The following is a 16,952-nucleotide window of genomic DNA, read 5'->3' as shown; positions in this document are numbered from 1 at the left end:
ATAAACAATATCAGTAATTAATTTGAGATTCTGTTTAAGATCCTAACACAAGAGCTGAAATAAACACATTGTCAGTAAAAGAAAACCTTATGACTGACTGTGTCAGTAATTAGCAATATGCACTATATAGTATTACACAATCCCTAACAGTTGATATTTTTTCTCACTCTGCATTTTAAAATTGATTATCACTATATTGAATATAGGAGATATTTATTTATACAAACCAGTTTGACCAAATGTTAAACCATGTAGTATAAACCAGCCTACCTCATTAAAAGTTTTGTGAAATTCAGCAACAAGAATATATATTCAAAGTTTTGTGAAATTCAGTAACAAGAATATATATTCAAAGTTTTGTGAAATTCAGTAACGAGAATATATATTCAAAGCCTAATTACGTATTTGAAATCTTTACTGAGACCACATGATTGTTAATTGTGTTTTAAATTATATTCTATATTTACCATTCATGTAATTTTTTTAGATTAATTTTATATCAAAGTGATTTTCATTACTACTTTCCTATATTCTGAAATCTCTAGATAATTGAATAAATGATTCCTGGCTCCTGAATAGTACAACCTTGTCACATTTTTGGCATAATAACAGAGGTTTAGAAATACCTGGTACATCAATGGAGACAGAGTTACAGTTAATTAGAGTAAAATTAATTCATGTGTTGGCTGAAACAAGGAAATATATTAAACACACTAATTTGACAACTCTTAAATGTAATTGACATTATAAAGTTCCTTTAAAGTTCCTGTCCCTTCCAGGACAATTGCTGTCCAACACAAATATGACTTTCTTTAAGGGTCTGTAACAATTAATGAAATTAAAGTTATCCTTAAACTGATAATTTTCAAGGGAAAATGCTAATATTTAAAAAAAAATATATATATTGGTATATATATACTGCCTCCATAAAGTTGGTTTCAAAAATGTCCAAAAAGTGAATATTTGTATACTTTCTTACCTGTATAATTTTTAAGGGTTGAAAGGCTTAGTTCCCTTCTTGTGAAATGTTTTATTCAATACTATAATTTAATAATACATATAGCAGATGTCAGCAAGATGTCCATTTTTATTTACACCTGCAGTCTGTAAAGTTTATATAGAAAATGCATATTTGTATTTATCTCTAGTCTTTACAATGCTTTAACAGTAAAATACAGTTGTTTTTTATCATTATGCAGCATTATTTAGATGCTCCAAAACAGAAGTCATTAAAATTATTATCAGACCAAGAAATCACTCTCATTTTCAGAGAATTATGTTATGAAAAAAAAACCTTAATTTTAAAAAATCTTTGTGCCTAGATAATTTTTATATATACCAAACCTTTTTCATCCTGAAATTTACACATTTTTCTTATTTCAGTAATCTCTCTAGCTGGAATTGTTGTTTTACATTTAAAAGTGCTGGTTCTTTTTCTTCTTTTTTAAGAATTTGTATTTTTCAATCATCCCTTGCTTACATGTCATCACTGTAGATGCATAATATTCTCAAAATATATACACTCCTCGCTGTTGAGTATTGACACTTTTAAGAGGAAAATTGTTGAATATTATTGCCTTTGATTAATCTCAATATTCTATTCAATATTGTTGCCTTATTTGAAATGCATCATGTACAGTGTATTATCACTAAGAACTGTTTATAGTAAAATTAATCTTTATCACAGAAACTTATTTGTATGTTTGGTTGATATACATTTTTTTGTAGGTACAGAATTAAAGATATTCTTTCATTTCTGTTTCACTTATCTGTATAAGGAAGCATTCGTATGAAATTGCTGATAAAAAATAATTATAAGGTACAGTAGTCATTTGCTGCTGGAAGCACACAGTTTACTATGGGAGAAAACTAGAGTGCCTGGAGAAGATCCATCAGAAAACGTTTCTGAGAAACAGGTGTGTTATTCACTGCACAACTCTATAACATTATTACTAAAGAAATAAATCTGATATATTGTCAAAACTTTCTTTTATTTATTGCATAATAATTCATGTTGTCATCAATCATTAAATGCATTTCAAAATTAAGACTATAATAAACTAACTAATTAGTTAAAAAAGAGTATACTTTTAAAAAATATTACACACACTACTTGTACGATCTCTAGTCAGAACAACTGTACCATATGCTTGGTATCCAAATGGGATTACGCTGAAGTCTATACAAACAATTGATAAAGGCAAAACAAGGGATGTTACATGATGGGAAATTATACTGACAATTAATACAAATATATTAACTTTTATTGACAAATAAAATTGGTACTATTCAAAATAATATTAATGACTCGCTAGCTAATTAATAGTTATTAGAAGGTAAATTGAATCAAATCAGAATTCGCTCACCTCCAATCAACTCTTAGTTCATTGCTTTCAGTAACAACTGATTTTTTTATAGAGACATTATCCAACTAATTGATCAATAATTATTTCATTCTTAAAAGACAAATTAATACAAATTTCTTGCACTGTTGAATGTTTCTATCAACGAAAAGTAGTTACAAGGCATACTCATTTAAGAAACACATGAGAACAGATCAAGAAACTCTCATTTAACTTGCAGCAGAGAGACATTACAGTTACCTCATCAAATAAGCCTTATCCCCTTACCTCACTTACTGTATCATAATTATAATTTTTACTAAAAATCATAGAAACGCTTCTCTCATTCATCCAACTCTGTGACAGGTCGTCAGCTGCACCCCTTTATGGCCATACCTTACAAACACCATAGAGATCTACATCTTCTTCCCTATCTATACACATCTGTATTTAACATCCGTGAATTCACCTCCATTTCATACGATACACTAGTCACACCACTTTCATATCTTTCACATCCTCTGTGTTGGTCCATACCTCCACATGTGTCACCTTCCTGCTTCACCTTCCAGACATCTTCTCCGTGTTTTACAATCCATCATCCAACTGGTCATACCATCTACACATGTGAGCACCCTCCAGCCCCACCTTCAAGACACATCCTCTGTGTCATGCCATACAATGCCCAGTTGGTCATACCATCTACATATGTGGGGCCCTTCCACCACACCTTTTGAGACACACCCTCCATATCACACCATACAGACATGGCTTACCCTTAGTCACACCATCCATTCATGAGTGCCGCTGTCGCATTTTACATACAAGACTTGACATTTAACCTTACAAAAAACATTTATACTCAATCACACCCCTTTTTCTCATATATTCCAAAGACACTCCACATTCTAACACCTTTCCAGAGCCACTAATAAAACATTTAAATCAATTTATATATTGCACATATTTATGTCTCGGACAATGCCATATTTCAATACAAGCTACAAATATGTTAAGGCAATCATTTGAATACTAATAATTAAAGTATTAAGTTTGACCCCCTCCTCGACTCGCTCCTACCTGGAAAGATTGTCAAAGCTATTGTTTACCTATACTCAAATTTGTTCTTTTAACCACTGACAAATACACAAACATTTTAAACAAAATCTGAATCAAGTCTTTTGTTTTTAATAAACTAACTCTATTCTAATGACAAACCTTTTCTTTTTTATAGTTATTTCTAAGAATGGTTGAATATTTTGAGAAATGCCTGGTTAAATGATGCTGATAAATATCATGAATAGCAGGCTATTGCCAAAAACTGGCTTTGAATGATATCACTCTTTAGAACATCTCTGCTAGTCTAATTTGTGCACAAATTTATCATGAAAAAATCTAGATGTAGATGATAAATATGTATATTTCGCTGTTTCATAAATAAATGAAAATTTGACGAGACAGTCCTGACTATGACGTCCATATTCCCTGAAATATCTCTTTTTAACCTTGTCAAATGGAAATTCAGACTGGTGAATCAATATAGATTATGGCCCCTGTAAGTTTTGGTATGAATTACCTCCCCTGTAAAGGAGATTATCTCCCCTGTCAGTGGATTCCCTCCTAGTTTTCTCTACACTGGCAACAGATCAACAGAAAAATGCCATTTCATTTAAGCTGGCCATGACAAGCCCCTTCATCTACTGTTACAAACAGCATTCTCTGGGACATATTCTATTAACCATGTTAATAGTTATTATAATGTTAGTATCACTATAAAGTCCATTAATCTTTTCCATCACTATACATTGATAGGAGCTGATATCCTTGGAGGACTGTGACGTTCTGGAGATAATCCACCTCCGGAGTTTCTGGCTTCCAGTTCCTGCTGAAGTTCCTCCACTGTCTTTTGAAGTTGAGCTTTCAGTATGATCAACTCCCTGTTCCTGAGGTGTATGGGTTCCTATGACCAATAGAAGTCATTTATTTCTAATATCCTTTTTAGTATAGAGGCTATTTTCTTTCTTGATATACAAGATGTTTTAACTATTTGTGATAATCAAATACTTAGCGATCAGTGTAACCAAGAGTATTATTATTATTACTAGACATAAATCTGTGTTACTTTTTACATCAATGTCTGTTTTGGCATACTTGCTTTTCACAATTTTTTTATTGTGTGGCCCCTTATGATTTGACTGAATATGACTTCAAGGACATTTCCTGTGCAACCCTTTACAACCTGGCTGTACACATATTGACTGTGTAAGATATTAAAAGAGACTTGACTGTACAGGTTGACTGTTAAAACATGAACTAGTGTAGTCTGGTATGACCTGACTCTATAGACAGCAATTTAAGACACTACTAATGTAGCCCTGTATGACTGTTAAGACATTAACTAGTGTAGCCTGGTGTGACTTGACTCTATAAAATTGAAGACACTACTAATGTAGCCCTGTATGACTGTTATACATTACCTGTGGCCTCATGCGTGGGTTCCAGCGGCAGTAATAACCAGTCCACAATTCAATCCTCCTCATGCTGGCCACTGGGAAGAGAACGTGCTGGTGAACATAGGCTGCATATAGTGGGTTAATGAACTCCTCCTTCTGACAGTTCACAAACGACCACAATGACACCGTCTTCTGCTTCAGGTTCTGAACAGAAAAACCATCACACTCACTTATCACACTAAACCAGTGTGTCCATCATTCAAAACTATGTTAATCAAAAAATGATAAATAGAAATCCTAACAAAAATTAAGAATACCAAGAAAAGCTGAACCAAGAAATAATCTTCACAGCTTTGTTTAAATCATTAAAAAATATACTGTGAATGTACATAATGTAGTAACAATCTTATTGTAGTATTTGTAATGCTTAAATATATGGCATTAAAATATGATGAAGCAAATTGCACACTCTGTATGTCATTGGGCTGTGAGTAATTTGCAAATTAAATATGGCATTAATTTGTTCAAAATCGATATTATACTAAAATGAAATAAGGATGTATACAGTATCTACAAACACATTATACAACAGAAACAGAAGCTACACTGATTTATGTACCAGATAGATAATTTACAGGATGTGTATATAACAAAAAAACATGTGTTGATATCTATATCTACTATCTATATATCTACCTCTTTGTGTCTGTTGTTCAGTTATACAGGAATGTCCCAGACAACTTTACAGGAAGTGATATCTATATATACCTACCTCTTTGTGTCTGTTGTTCAGTTACACAAATATGTCCCAAACAGACAACTTTACAGGAAGTGATATCTATATATACCTACCTCTTTGTGTCTGTTGTTCAGTTACACAAATATGTCCCTAACAGACAACTTTACAGGAAGTGATATCTATATATACCTACCTCTTTGTGTCTCTGTTGTTCACAGTTACACAGGAATGTCCCAAACAGACAACTGTACAGGAAGTGATACCTATATCTTATATCTATATATACCTACCTCTTTATGTCTCTGTTGTTCACAGTTACACAGGAATGTCCCAAACAGACAACTGTACAGGTGATCCATGATTGTTATTAAAAAATGCTCATTAAACTCAAAGGCATTCGGAAACTGAAATAAAATATATACAGACAAATGATGACCCATATATTCCTCATTAAACAATTGCAGACTGAAATTTTTGTATAATTTTTTTTTTTTTCAATTTTCATATCAAAAGACACATTGTTTCTTTCTTCTTTCATATCTATTAATTTATTTCTTCATTTTCAACTTTCCAGACTTTTCATAGCTGTATAGTTCCATGTATTACAGTCAGAATGGTAATGAACATAAAGTTAAGATTTCAAAGCAACAAGTGATGATAAAAAATGGCTTACATACCTGACGCATAATTTGCCACACACAATCGATGAACTGGAGGAACACGGGTGATCGGTCGGCATCTGAATGTTTATCTTCACCATGACCAACTCTCTGTTATACAAATTTATCATGACCAACTCTCTATTATAAAAATTTATCATGACCAACTCTGTTATAAAAATTGATCAATCACATGAACACATCAAAATAAATATCTGAGCTTTTAGGTTTAATAAAAGATGATTTAACCAATTCATATGAAAAGTAAGTATTTACTTGGAAATTATTCTTTGAATTACTAGTCTGTATTAGCATATTATTTCATAGCTTACAAATACAAACAGTATATTCACCCCTTTCTCACAACTGAAGGTCATAAAGTTACTTATCAATTTTGCCTTTTTTAAAACCTACCTGTGCAAATTTATGTCCAAAGCTCAGCCATTCTTTTTCTATTAGGACTTCGAAGCCAATGACAGTTCTGTAGAATGGGTCCAACATGATCATAGACAGACATGTCAACTGGAATTAAAAGCTGAACATGAGGACAGATTCAAATGTAAACTGCAAACATTTAGCTGTTTATGTACATGTTGAGAAGGAATCATATAAAAATGTTTTTGGGTTTGATTGAAAATTAATGTCAACAAACCATACATGTAAGTGTATCTGATACACCTTTCAGTATTTGTAAGTGTATCTGATACACTTTTCAGTATTTGTAAGTGTATCTGATACACTTTTCAGTATTTGTAAGTGTATCTGATACCCTTTTCAGTATTTGTAAGTGTATCAGATACACTTTTCAGTATTTGTAAGTGTATCTGATACATTTTTCAGTATTTGTAAGTGTATCTAATACCCTTTTTAGTATTTGTAAGTGTATCAGATACACTGTTCAGTATTTGTAAGTGTATCTGATACACCTTTCAGTATTTGTAAGTGTATCTGATACACTTTTCAGTTTTTGTAATTGTATCAGATACACTTTTCAGTTTTTGACATGAAAGGATGAAGATGTTATAATCATGACATTAAATTCAAATTTAAATGTCTTAAACTGATATAGAAACTCAGTTTTTATTATTTAAAGGCAAACACCTAACAACAGCAAGTCAATACTGACATGCAGTATTCATTTACCTCTAAAAATAATAATGATTCAGCTGATAACTCATCAAAAGTGTTAAATATTTCATTCCATAAATATAAATACAAACTTTTAAAATGACACTTGTTGGCTAGACTGAAGTGGACATATGGGGTCTTACTGAGGGAGGAAATATTACCAGGATAGAACCAAGGTAGTTGGGAAAGTGACCTCATACCTACCCTGGTCGTGTAGATCTAGTGTTTTACCAATGTCACTTGATACCCATTTAATCCTTTCATCATAGTTTTATTCTATTAAAGATTTTCGAAGTAAGTAATTTTTACAGTAAAATCATTCCAGGAAATGTCAGTCAGAAGTGATGAGTAGACGGAACGACATGATGCTTACCTGAGCAGTCCGGTCCCATCCATCACTACAATGCACTAGCACTGAAGTCTTGTTACACTCTAGTTTGTCTGCTATCCTCAGTGCACCTGACAAAATTTGCTGGAATAACAAAATACTCATTTAAAAATGGAACATGGATTCTGAAAAAAAACATTCTTCCAAATAAACATTACTTGAAAAATCACCACCCAAACCAGAATCTCACAATCCAAATATCTAAATAACCTGATTTTTTTTCCACAGAATCAGGAACTTATACTTTAAGTTGCAGATAGCCATGATGTATTTTGGGATAGGATCAAAAGAACATATATATGGACATGTTTTCTACCTTTACGTGGTCGAGCCAGTGTGTTGATTCAATATTAGTCAGCCAGTGAGCATCATCTATTGTCGGGAACACCACATCTCTTAATTTCCTCAAACTGTTCACAAAAATATTAACAGAATTCTGTAAAGTATCTCATGTTATTACTTGTTCTAATTTCAACAAATATGAACTTAACGTCAATATAAAACCTTAGGTCTCTGATACAACAAATTCAATATCATGTAGATTGAAGAAAAGTTCGAGATACCTGACAAAATATTTACAAGTATCTCAACCACATACTCTGAATTCATTTGTTGTATCTTATGTATTTGATCACATTATGTTAATGGTGATGCTAGTAAACTAAAAAATAGTAACATTTTATTATTCATTGTGAATAAGAGATAATAGATATACTTATTATAGAAAACAATAATTAAATCTATGTAACTGTATAGTATTGCACTTTAGATTTACCTGTCCTTCATGACATGGATGTTGTGTATATCTAAAAATACCACTTCAGCATTCTGGTAGTTCTCCTCTCGTTCATAACCTCCTCCTTTTGCCTATAAATTACAAATAATGTTTCTTCACTGATTCAAAAGGAGAGAAAATAAAGCCTCCTCTTTAGGTCTTTTAAAACCAGGCAATCAAATACATGATGTTTACAGAGTTTACCAAACACAATTTATTCCAATTCCATTTTCCCAGTATATTGTATACAGTACATAGATATTACTCCAATATCACTACTCAGACACACAAAGCAAACAATAATTGTCATCTCATTCAATCTCAATCACACAATTAATCATTCAGTTTCCTTCACTCAGATTTACAAAATTTTAAAGAGTGATAAACTTGAAACACTGTGAAAAGAATAATCTTTCACCTCTTTTACAAATCTAATTTATGGATTGTAATCACAAGAGAAAGATTTCAAAGTTGACTAAAATATTGATGCAATATCATTATATCACTGCTGTAATGACAATGGGAATTCCTGTCTCAACCCTAGGGTAAGACACAGAAATCTCTTACTGGTAAGTGTGTGGATATACCATATCCTTAAAGTTTGACATAAGGTTTTATAACTGTTTTACTCACACTTACAAATCACAAAGATACCTTTTATTCATTGCCTTCTCCTGAATAAACAGTACTTCAATAATCACTAGCAAAGTTTTTAAGTGAATAAAGTAATGTCTACACTCCAGGGAAAGACAGTTCTTATTTCTATCTAGCAAACACCAGTATGCACCTGTTAACTGTCAAAGAAAAGAATAACTCCCCTTGGGTAAAATTTTAATATACCTGTTGTGGCAAGGAGATTTAAGTAACTATTTCCCAAACAAAACCTTCGAGAAGTATTCTATAAAACATTTGGATTTATTGGCTCTCATCATGTTTGCCTTTACTCAACAAATAAATTTACACTTAGTTATGAGTACACTGTCTATAAAACAACCGCAATGCAATGTTATCTACCTTGTTAGCCTGTGCATTAACACTTGGTCGTGCATCCATAATGTAGAGTTTATGTGATTGAGCATTGGCATCCATGATCATCTGTATGTAACGCTCGTCATCTTTGTTGCGTTTGTTGACCACACCCACCAGGGGCTGTCCAGAGCGCGAGATGGTGGCCTGACTTTGAGGGTGTATCCATGATAAAACCTAACACAGGAAATAGTTCATCATATTAATGTAATCATTTTCTTTTTGATAATAGGTATGGATGTTTGTGTCTAAATATACACTGTAATTCACAACCTCCTTCAAAATACACCAGTAACATTATCATAAGATATTCCCGGAGGCCGAAAATCAGAAACCAGGTAACATAACACCAGCTAATAAATAGAATTTGACCTGGACATTGACACTAAGTCATGCTGACCTTTGATAAAACCCCTATTTATTTCATTCTTATCGATTTATCATTATAATGTCTAAAAAAATAGAGTATTTGAGTTATCAACACTTTTCCCTTAGTTATTGAACATACATGTAGTCTCCCTTGATTTTTTCGTAACTTATAGTATGACTTCCCTTGGTTATAAAAAAAACTTACAGGTAGTCTCCCCTTAGTTCTAAAACTGGCCACTTGCTTGACATCCTCATCTGTTGTAGCAGCTGGTACAACAAACTTAAAAAAAAAGTAATTTAATACTCATCATGTCATGCACAAAACTTTCACAAAGTCTACAAAGATGATAAGATATCAATCGTTATTAAAAAACTTCTAAATGGTGTGTAATCAGCACTCAAGATTCTTTGTCAAACATGACATACCGCCTCCTGCTAAGATGTAACATTTGTACTTTTTGAGAAAATCCTTTTGATAACAGAGGAGGAGAATATGGCATTTAAAAAGAAATGTTGTTTATATAAATTTATTAGATAAAGCTCCTGACATGGCTCCTCAAAGAGTTAACCAAGGATCTGTACTAATATAATACTTAGTTGATATCCCTATTCTTTGCTAATCTGGGTCTTCCATGTACTCAGAATGAAGTAAAACTAAATTTTACAGTTTAGAAATGTTTCAGAGAAACAAATTACATATTAGTTCATTCAAATATTGAATACATACCAAAGAGGGATAGGTGTCACAACATTCATAATTTTCATTGATCCGTGTCACTCGCCAACTCTCATTTGGTAGTCCCTGGAATTTTTACATGAAAGAATTTGTTCTCATGTTTCACAATGATTGAAATTGAATAAATATCTACAAACAAAGATTTAACAGCAAATATAAGAGACTACATTCACTGTGAAAAAGTTTTAATCTAAAAATATGCATCTTTTTAGAAAAGTATTGGTACCTTCGCAAAATATTTAACAAGTGAAATCATTGTACCTGTCGTTTAAATTCTGTCATAGGATCAAATACTTTCCATCCATCTTCTCCATAATCTTCTGCCAAGTCAAAGGCAAATATAGGCTGTTAAAATAAGAAAATACATGTTAAAACAAACAGATGATTCAACTGTTACACAACCATTTATGATAGCAGTGTGACACAATCATATTAAGGAGTCAGTAAAATCCAATATTACCTGTTTATTTGTAATGGGAAAGGCATAATGTTGGATTTTTTCAAACACTTGTCTTCTTGAATGGTTTTCCTGTCTATGTGCAAACCTCAAGTTTCTGATGTCCTGGAGAAAGAAAAGTGGGATTAATTCATGATCTGTTTATAATTCCATGTATTAAAGGATATTCTGTAATAACAAGAAAACAGAAAAAATAAACAATATTCCTAAGGAATATCAAATAATTACTTATTAAATAACAGCACTCTGTCCCTTTTTAGCTGCCACCACTTAAACCATTCTGTAAATGCCTTTCAAATTAAATTTCATGAAGCTATTAAAGAAGACTTACCTTGCATAAGAGATCTATGCCGTAGGAGTTTTCCCCACGACTAGTGGCGCCTCCTATCTTCTCTATCTTACTGATGACACCAAGTGGCACGTCAAGGATAAATGGAGATTCCTAAAGACAGAGACTTGAAATTGTCTAACCTTGAATCTCTCTCAACATACACTGTCCCTGTGTCAATACTCAAATTTCATTATGCCTTACAAAAACCAATATATCTTTTCCAACAAACAGACAAAAAAAATTCTAATAAACTGACACATGTCATTCACAATCTACACATTGAAGCTGTATCTTTAGTCTAAGTTTTGACTTGTTTACCAGTAACTAAAATTCTTGAAATTCCTGATACTATGTGTTTTAACAATACAACAGCATAACACATACCCTCTCTGAGCTTTTAAAATAAAGTTTGTAGTTTGTGACAGTGAGGGTACCCTTCACAGCTCCACTGTATGGGCACAGATAGGTTACATCCTTTCCTATGTTAAAAAATAAATAGTACAAAAGTTCATTAAATGAAACAAGTATATGGATCAGAGAAGACAGAAAAAACATGTTATTGCAAATGTTTATAATTTTGATTACATATGCATATAATTTCTGAATCTTTGATTTTATACAGCAGATTTATCGTCTGAAATTAGAAAATATGCTACCACAAACCAATCCTTTGTTTCCATGCTTTTAATGAATACAGGGACAAGGTGTACATAGATATTTCAATAACCAACAGTTATTGGTTTACTACATTCTTGTTTTTATTTTCAAACAAGGTGTCAAATTTGTTTTGTGAAACATTAACTGATAAAATAATTTAGTTGTTGAAATAAATCAGTTGATGTCGATCATATTCCATATCATAAGCACAACATCCCTCATCCATTAGCTTATTTCCATAAGTCATATCAAGTGGATTTGCATCTTGTGCTTTTTAAGCCCAAGAGTACACATCATATACAAGTTTAAATATAGGGTCATTAATTCTTCAACAGTGGTTTGTGAGTGAAATAAACTTTTAGCAGAATCATATTGAACTGATTAAAGAGAAATTACTAACTTATTTAGCAATTATAACTCATCAGGTTTTATATTATTACATTTATGTAAATTGTATCACATTGCCAAAAAGTAAGCCACAATATAAACTTGACAAAATGGTATGAAAAATGTTGCATGCTTTAAATGATTAGTTGTCTTACCTATTCCCTGGACCTTTTCTCCCTGAAGAAGTGGTGGATCATCAGATTGACCAAGTTTAGTCGAATCCCTCAGAACCTGAAAAAAATGTTGTATAAAGGAGTACATTTTTCTCAAAATATCAATCTATTGTTTAAAGTAATATGTTTCAATTACTGATCAGTGATGTCTGGGAGTTTCTGTTAAAATTGGAGAAGGCACAAAGTATGAAATCACACAGGATAGCATTGGCGTATTGAAAGTCTCACTTAAATATGAGATTTTGGTGGCATAATAACCATTGAATTTTTCAAATAACTTGTAAACTGGTAAGAGGCTTTCATAATGCTACCGTACCATATTCACGTCCCTGCTATCTTGTGTTATTTGTGAAAAAGAAAAAGGGTTATTTCAAATATTTCTACCTGTTATTTTAACAAAAAAATAACAATATGTAAAAACAAGGTATGCAACCAATCATCAAGACGTAGGAAGTGTCCCATTTTGAGTACCAACATGTATATCGCCTGGTGGGGTAGTCTCACGAGAATAGTTGAGAATAGTAGTAGCTGCAACTCTGCTGCTCTAGTCCGGTCACAAAGAAAACGAAAACGGGTTTTAATGTTACCGACCTTTAGAGGGATAATTTCGGCGGGCACATGTTCCGAGGAGGTAGAGGATGACGAACACAGTGACTTCGATGGCGATTCAGATTCTTTGGAACTGGTGCTTGAAGTTTCGTGTGGGAAAGATGCAGAACGATCGGATGTTGAAATGGATTCGCTGCTGGCTGCGGCGGCTTGTGGATTCTTCGGTTCTGGAAAAAGTTCGTTTCCTTCCTTGCCTTCCATTTTTGATCAAACAATTAAAGCTACCTGAATGATATATCACTGCATTTTCACTGTTAAGATTAGATGAACTTCGATGAGCTTGATGTGACAGCAGGAAGTATCCTAAATAAAAGAACTACACCAAGAAAGACAACTCTGTATGTGTTTATTACTGAAAGGAATTCAACGCTCAGAAGGCACATATATCAAAATATGCGTGTGACTTTTTCAATTCATTTCTTTTTATTGTTTCGTCAATGACCTTTTTGGTATCATGTCATGTATTTAAGATCGAGACCTCCTGACATATACACAATTTTTTTACTTTTGAGATGCTTCACGTCAGATCAATGCATGCTGGCGTGATTCGTGATCCATCATAAAAAAATATAGAACAATTCGTATTTCAAATTTCTTTCATAGCATTTATACAATGGTCACGGAATATCTATTGATCCAGGTAAATTCCAATTACATATCGATATCCTACTTAATTAATTTCTTTTACTGTTAAATTTATCATATTATTTCAAGCGAATTACCAGTGTCATATACGTCCCTGGAATTACCAACAAAACCCCACCAAACTAATGTTTACATGTAGTACACATCTAACAAGGTATATAACACATTAAGGTACGTGTCAATATGTTACCATTTTATTTACACTTTGAAGTCAAATTAACCATCACGGATGATAGCTCGAAACTTATTCAATTTCTAAATGAATTTGTTCTGTGGTTAGTTAATTTTTGTAATTTCATTAAGCTGTAGTGTTTTTTAGTTGTGCTATGTACCACAAACTCACTGTGATAAATTCTATGTTAATACCGTGCCTATTACATTATGGATGTTTTGTTGAATTTTATTTCAACATTCCTTCTGTGATTTTTTGTTCTCTGTATTATATTTTTATATGTTTGCCGTGATAATAGCTCTTCTGAGCTAATGTTACGTGTTTTATTGTATACGACAGAAAATAAATTTTCTTGTATCTTGTATCTTGACGCGGCAACACCAACTTTTTAAGTCTGTCCGCATGGATAGGTAAGACAGTTAATATCCCAGCAACTCGGCAATTGATGAAAGTCGAGCTTGCAAACAAGCTATGGAGTGGATGTTATCAATATCAGTAACATTTTACACCATAAGTGTGTCGATGGTAACCCCTTTGAAGCATTTCCTATTACTCCAAGTCTAGATGGGTTTTTCCCCAGTTACACACAAACTGCAGCAACTCAATGCAGATGACCTTAGAGCTATTTCTCCTATGGCGTGTTCTTGTTCTACCTCTCCCTGTACAACTTATTATCCCCCGCTTTCACCGAAACAGGGGATATTAATTTGGGTATGTCCGTCCATCCCTCCGTCCGTCTGTCTGTCACACTTCCGTTTCCGTGTTCTAACTTCCCCAAATATTATCCAATTTGGGTGAAAATTGGTCAGCAGATGCATCTTGAGATCATTAAGACTGAGTTTGACTATCAGTGTCATCTGTTAATAATTATGCATACTAATGAGGTATCCTTTGATTTCATTGGTCGGTTTATTTCCGTACTCTAACTTCCCTAAATATAATCCGATTTAGATGAAACTTGGTCAGCAGATACATATTAGGGCACACCAGACTGAGTTCAGCAATCATCATTGTCTGTTAATATCTATGCATACTAATTAGGTATCCTTTCATTTCATTGGTCGGTCAGTTTTTGTGCTCTAACTTTCCTAAATATAATATGATTTAGATGTAACTTGAAGTCCCACAAATATTATCAGTTTATCATTAAACTTAGTTACTGGTATACAAGTTTTCTTTAATTAGTTCACATTATTGGTTAATATTTGATATGTCCAATAAAACATCCTCTCTATAATCCTTTACATATTTCTTTGGCTTTAAAGCAATACATCATAGCTCAAGAGAATATATCATTCTACATAGCATTATGACATGTTTACTCCTAACCTCTTAAATATTTACTTACAATATGTTTAGAAAGCGGGAGATATAAATTCCATGAATTTGCTTGTTAACTACAGATGTATGATCGGGATGGATACAATAGTCATGTAGGTCCTAGTTATCGGCGATTTAAGCATTATTCAATATGTTAAGCTAAGATAGCTTTTAATACAAGGTCCAAAATACCACGAGCTTCCTCTTATTAACTGGAATGTTAATTTTAAAGTACCTGTTCAGTGGAAAGCTAGGCGAAATAGTGGTTGAGTATGCTTAGTGGTTCCAATATTGTTGAGATTGTTCTCATTTGGGAGCGTGTCATTACATACTTGTCCAAGATTTTCAAGTAGAATATCTTTTATAAAGTAGAAGACGTTTACCCTTCTGGAACACTTTGTCTTATTCTCCTTATACCGTTCAGAGGTCTAGGTATAGTTATATTTGCCCTTATTTGGTGGAATTTTAGAATGAATGAAGATTTTGCTGACATGTTGGTATTTTCTTTGTTCATGATTTCGTGGTTTTATACATTTAGTGTTTACATTTTTCCGTTGCCTTCTCGTCACTACAATACTACAATTACACCTGGTCCTGCTGTATTGAGACGTCACAATACTCAATACAACATAGTGTTGTTGGAGATGTAAACATAGAAAGTGATGTAATTTCTAAATGTAATGATAGTCGATATCTCATGGAAGATTAACGAACATGTCACTTACATTTATATAAACTATATCCACATTCAGAAAATATTTTATTGTTTATAACTAAAAGGAACATTCGATAGGCCTATTCATTTTGAAAACGAAAACATGCTGTAATACGCATTATCTAATTGAATTCACCAATGTCGTAACTAAAGCCCCAACAGAGCAAGACGACATCCTGATGCATTCATTTGTAGGTTGAAAAGGAGAGTTTGTAACACTGACATGTAATGCGAAAGACCTGCATAGAACCATTGACGTGGATAGGCACCGATTCCCAAACCATGGTCGCATACCAGCACGCGTTATATTTTATGTGTCTTATAACACGATGTGTTTTTATAACTGTGTCAGGTTCCTGTGGTCGCAATGCTTTCCATGTGTGTTCTGTAACATTGTCAGTCCCGGAAATAAATATCATCCATCCAGGAATAAAAAATCATCATTCTCAGACATATATCAACATTCTCGAAAAAATATCATTATTCTCGGAAATAAATATCATGATTCGGAAATAAATATCACGATTCTCGGAAATGAATATCGTCATTCTCGGAAATATATATCATCATTCTCGGAAATATATATCATCGTTCTCGGAAAGATATATCATCATTCTCGGAAATATATATCATCATTCTCGGAAATAAACATCATCATTCTCGGAAATATATATCATCATTCTCGGAAATAAACATCATCATTCTCGGAAATATATATCATGATTCTCGGAAATGAATATCGTCATTCTCGGAAATATATATAGTCTTTCCACAGAAAATAAAAGTCATCATTCCCAGAAATAGATATCATTATTCTTGGAAATATACATCATCACTACAGGATATGAATATCATCATTTCAGGAATGAAA

The 16,952-nt window shown here is 32.7% G+C and overlaps 1 protein-coding gene across 1 annotated transcript; it reads right to left on the bottom strand.

Annotated features, from left to right (window-relative positions):
- Positions 1-1,980: 1,980 nt before the first annotated feature.
- LOC132562214 (myotubularin-related protein 2-like) lies at positions 1,981-13,508 on the bottom strand. The gene is made up of 17 exons (XM_060226945.1): positions 13,212-13,508; positions 12,603-12,678; positions 11,788-11,882; positions 11,404-11,514; positions 11,076-11,177; positions 10,877-10,960; positions 10,607-10,681; positions 10,085-10,159; positions 9,499-9,687; positions 8,485-8,576; positions 8,026-8,119; positions 7,695-7,793; positions 6,608-6,715; positions 6,212-6,304; positions 5,825-5,938; positions 4,820-4,999; positions 1,981-4,302 (listed from the first exon to the last, which is right to left on the bottom strand). The coding sequence occupies exons 1-17, from the start codon at positions 13,428-13,430 to the stop codon at positions 4,141-4,143; spliced, it is 1,968 nt and encodes a 655-aa protein (XP_060082928.1). The 5' UTR covers positions 13,431-13,508; the 3' UTR covers positions 1,981-4,140.
- Positions 13,509-16,952: the final 3,444 nt, after the last annotated feature.

This window comes from Ylistrum balloti, unplaced genomic scaffold, assembly GCF_031769215.1.
Source record: "Ylistrum balloti isolate Yb309-2 unplaced genomic scaffold, AGI_CSIRO_Ybal_v1 Utg371366, whole genome shotgun sequence".
Lineage (NCBI taxonomy): Eukaryota > Metazoa > Mollusca > Bivalvia > Pectinida > Pectinidae > Ylistrum > Ylistrum balloti.
The sequence above is the reverse complement of the archived record's forward strand: the minus strand, read 5'-3'. Positions and strand labels throughout refer to the sequence as shown.

Coding starts and splice junctions, on each gene's coding strand:
- LOC132562214 (XM_060226945.1), bottom strand. CDS start 13,430: ATGGAAGGCAAGGAAGGAAACGAACTTTTTCCAGAACCGAAGAATCCA. Junction 11,515..11,787: donor ATTTTAAAAGCTCAGAGAGG/GTATGTGTTATG, acceptor CTCTGTCTTTAG/GAATCTCCATTTATCCTTGA. Junction 7,794..8,025: donor ACTGGCTCGACCACGTAAAG/GTAGAAAACATG, acceptor TTGTTATTCCAG/CAAATTTTGTCAGGTGCACT.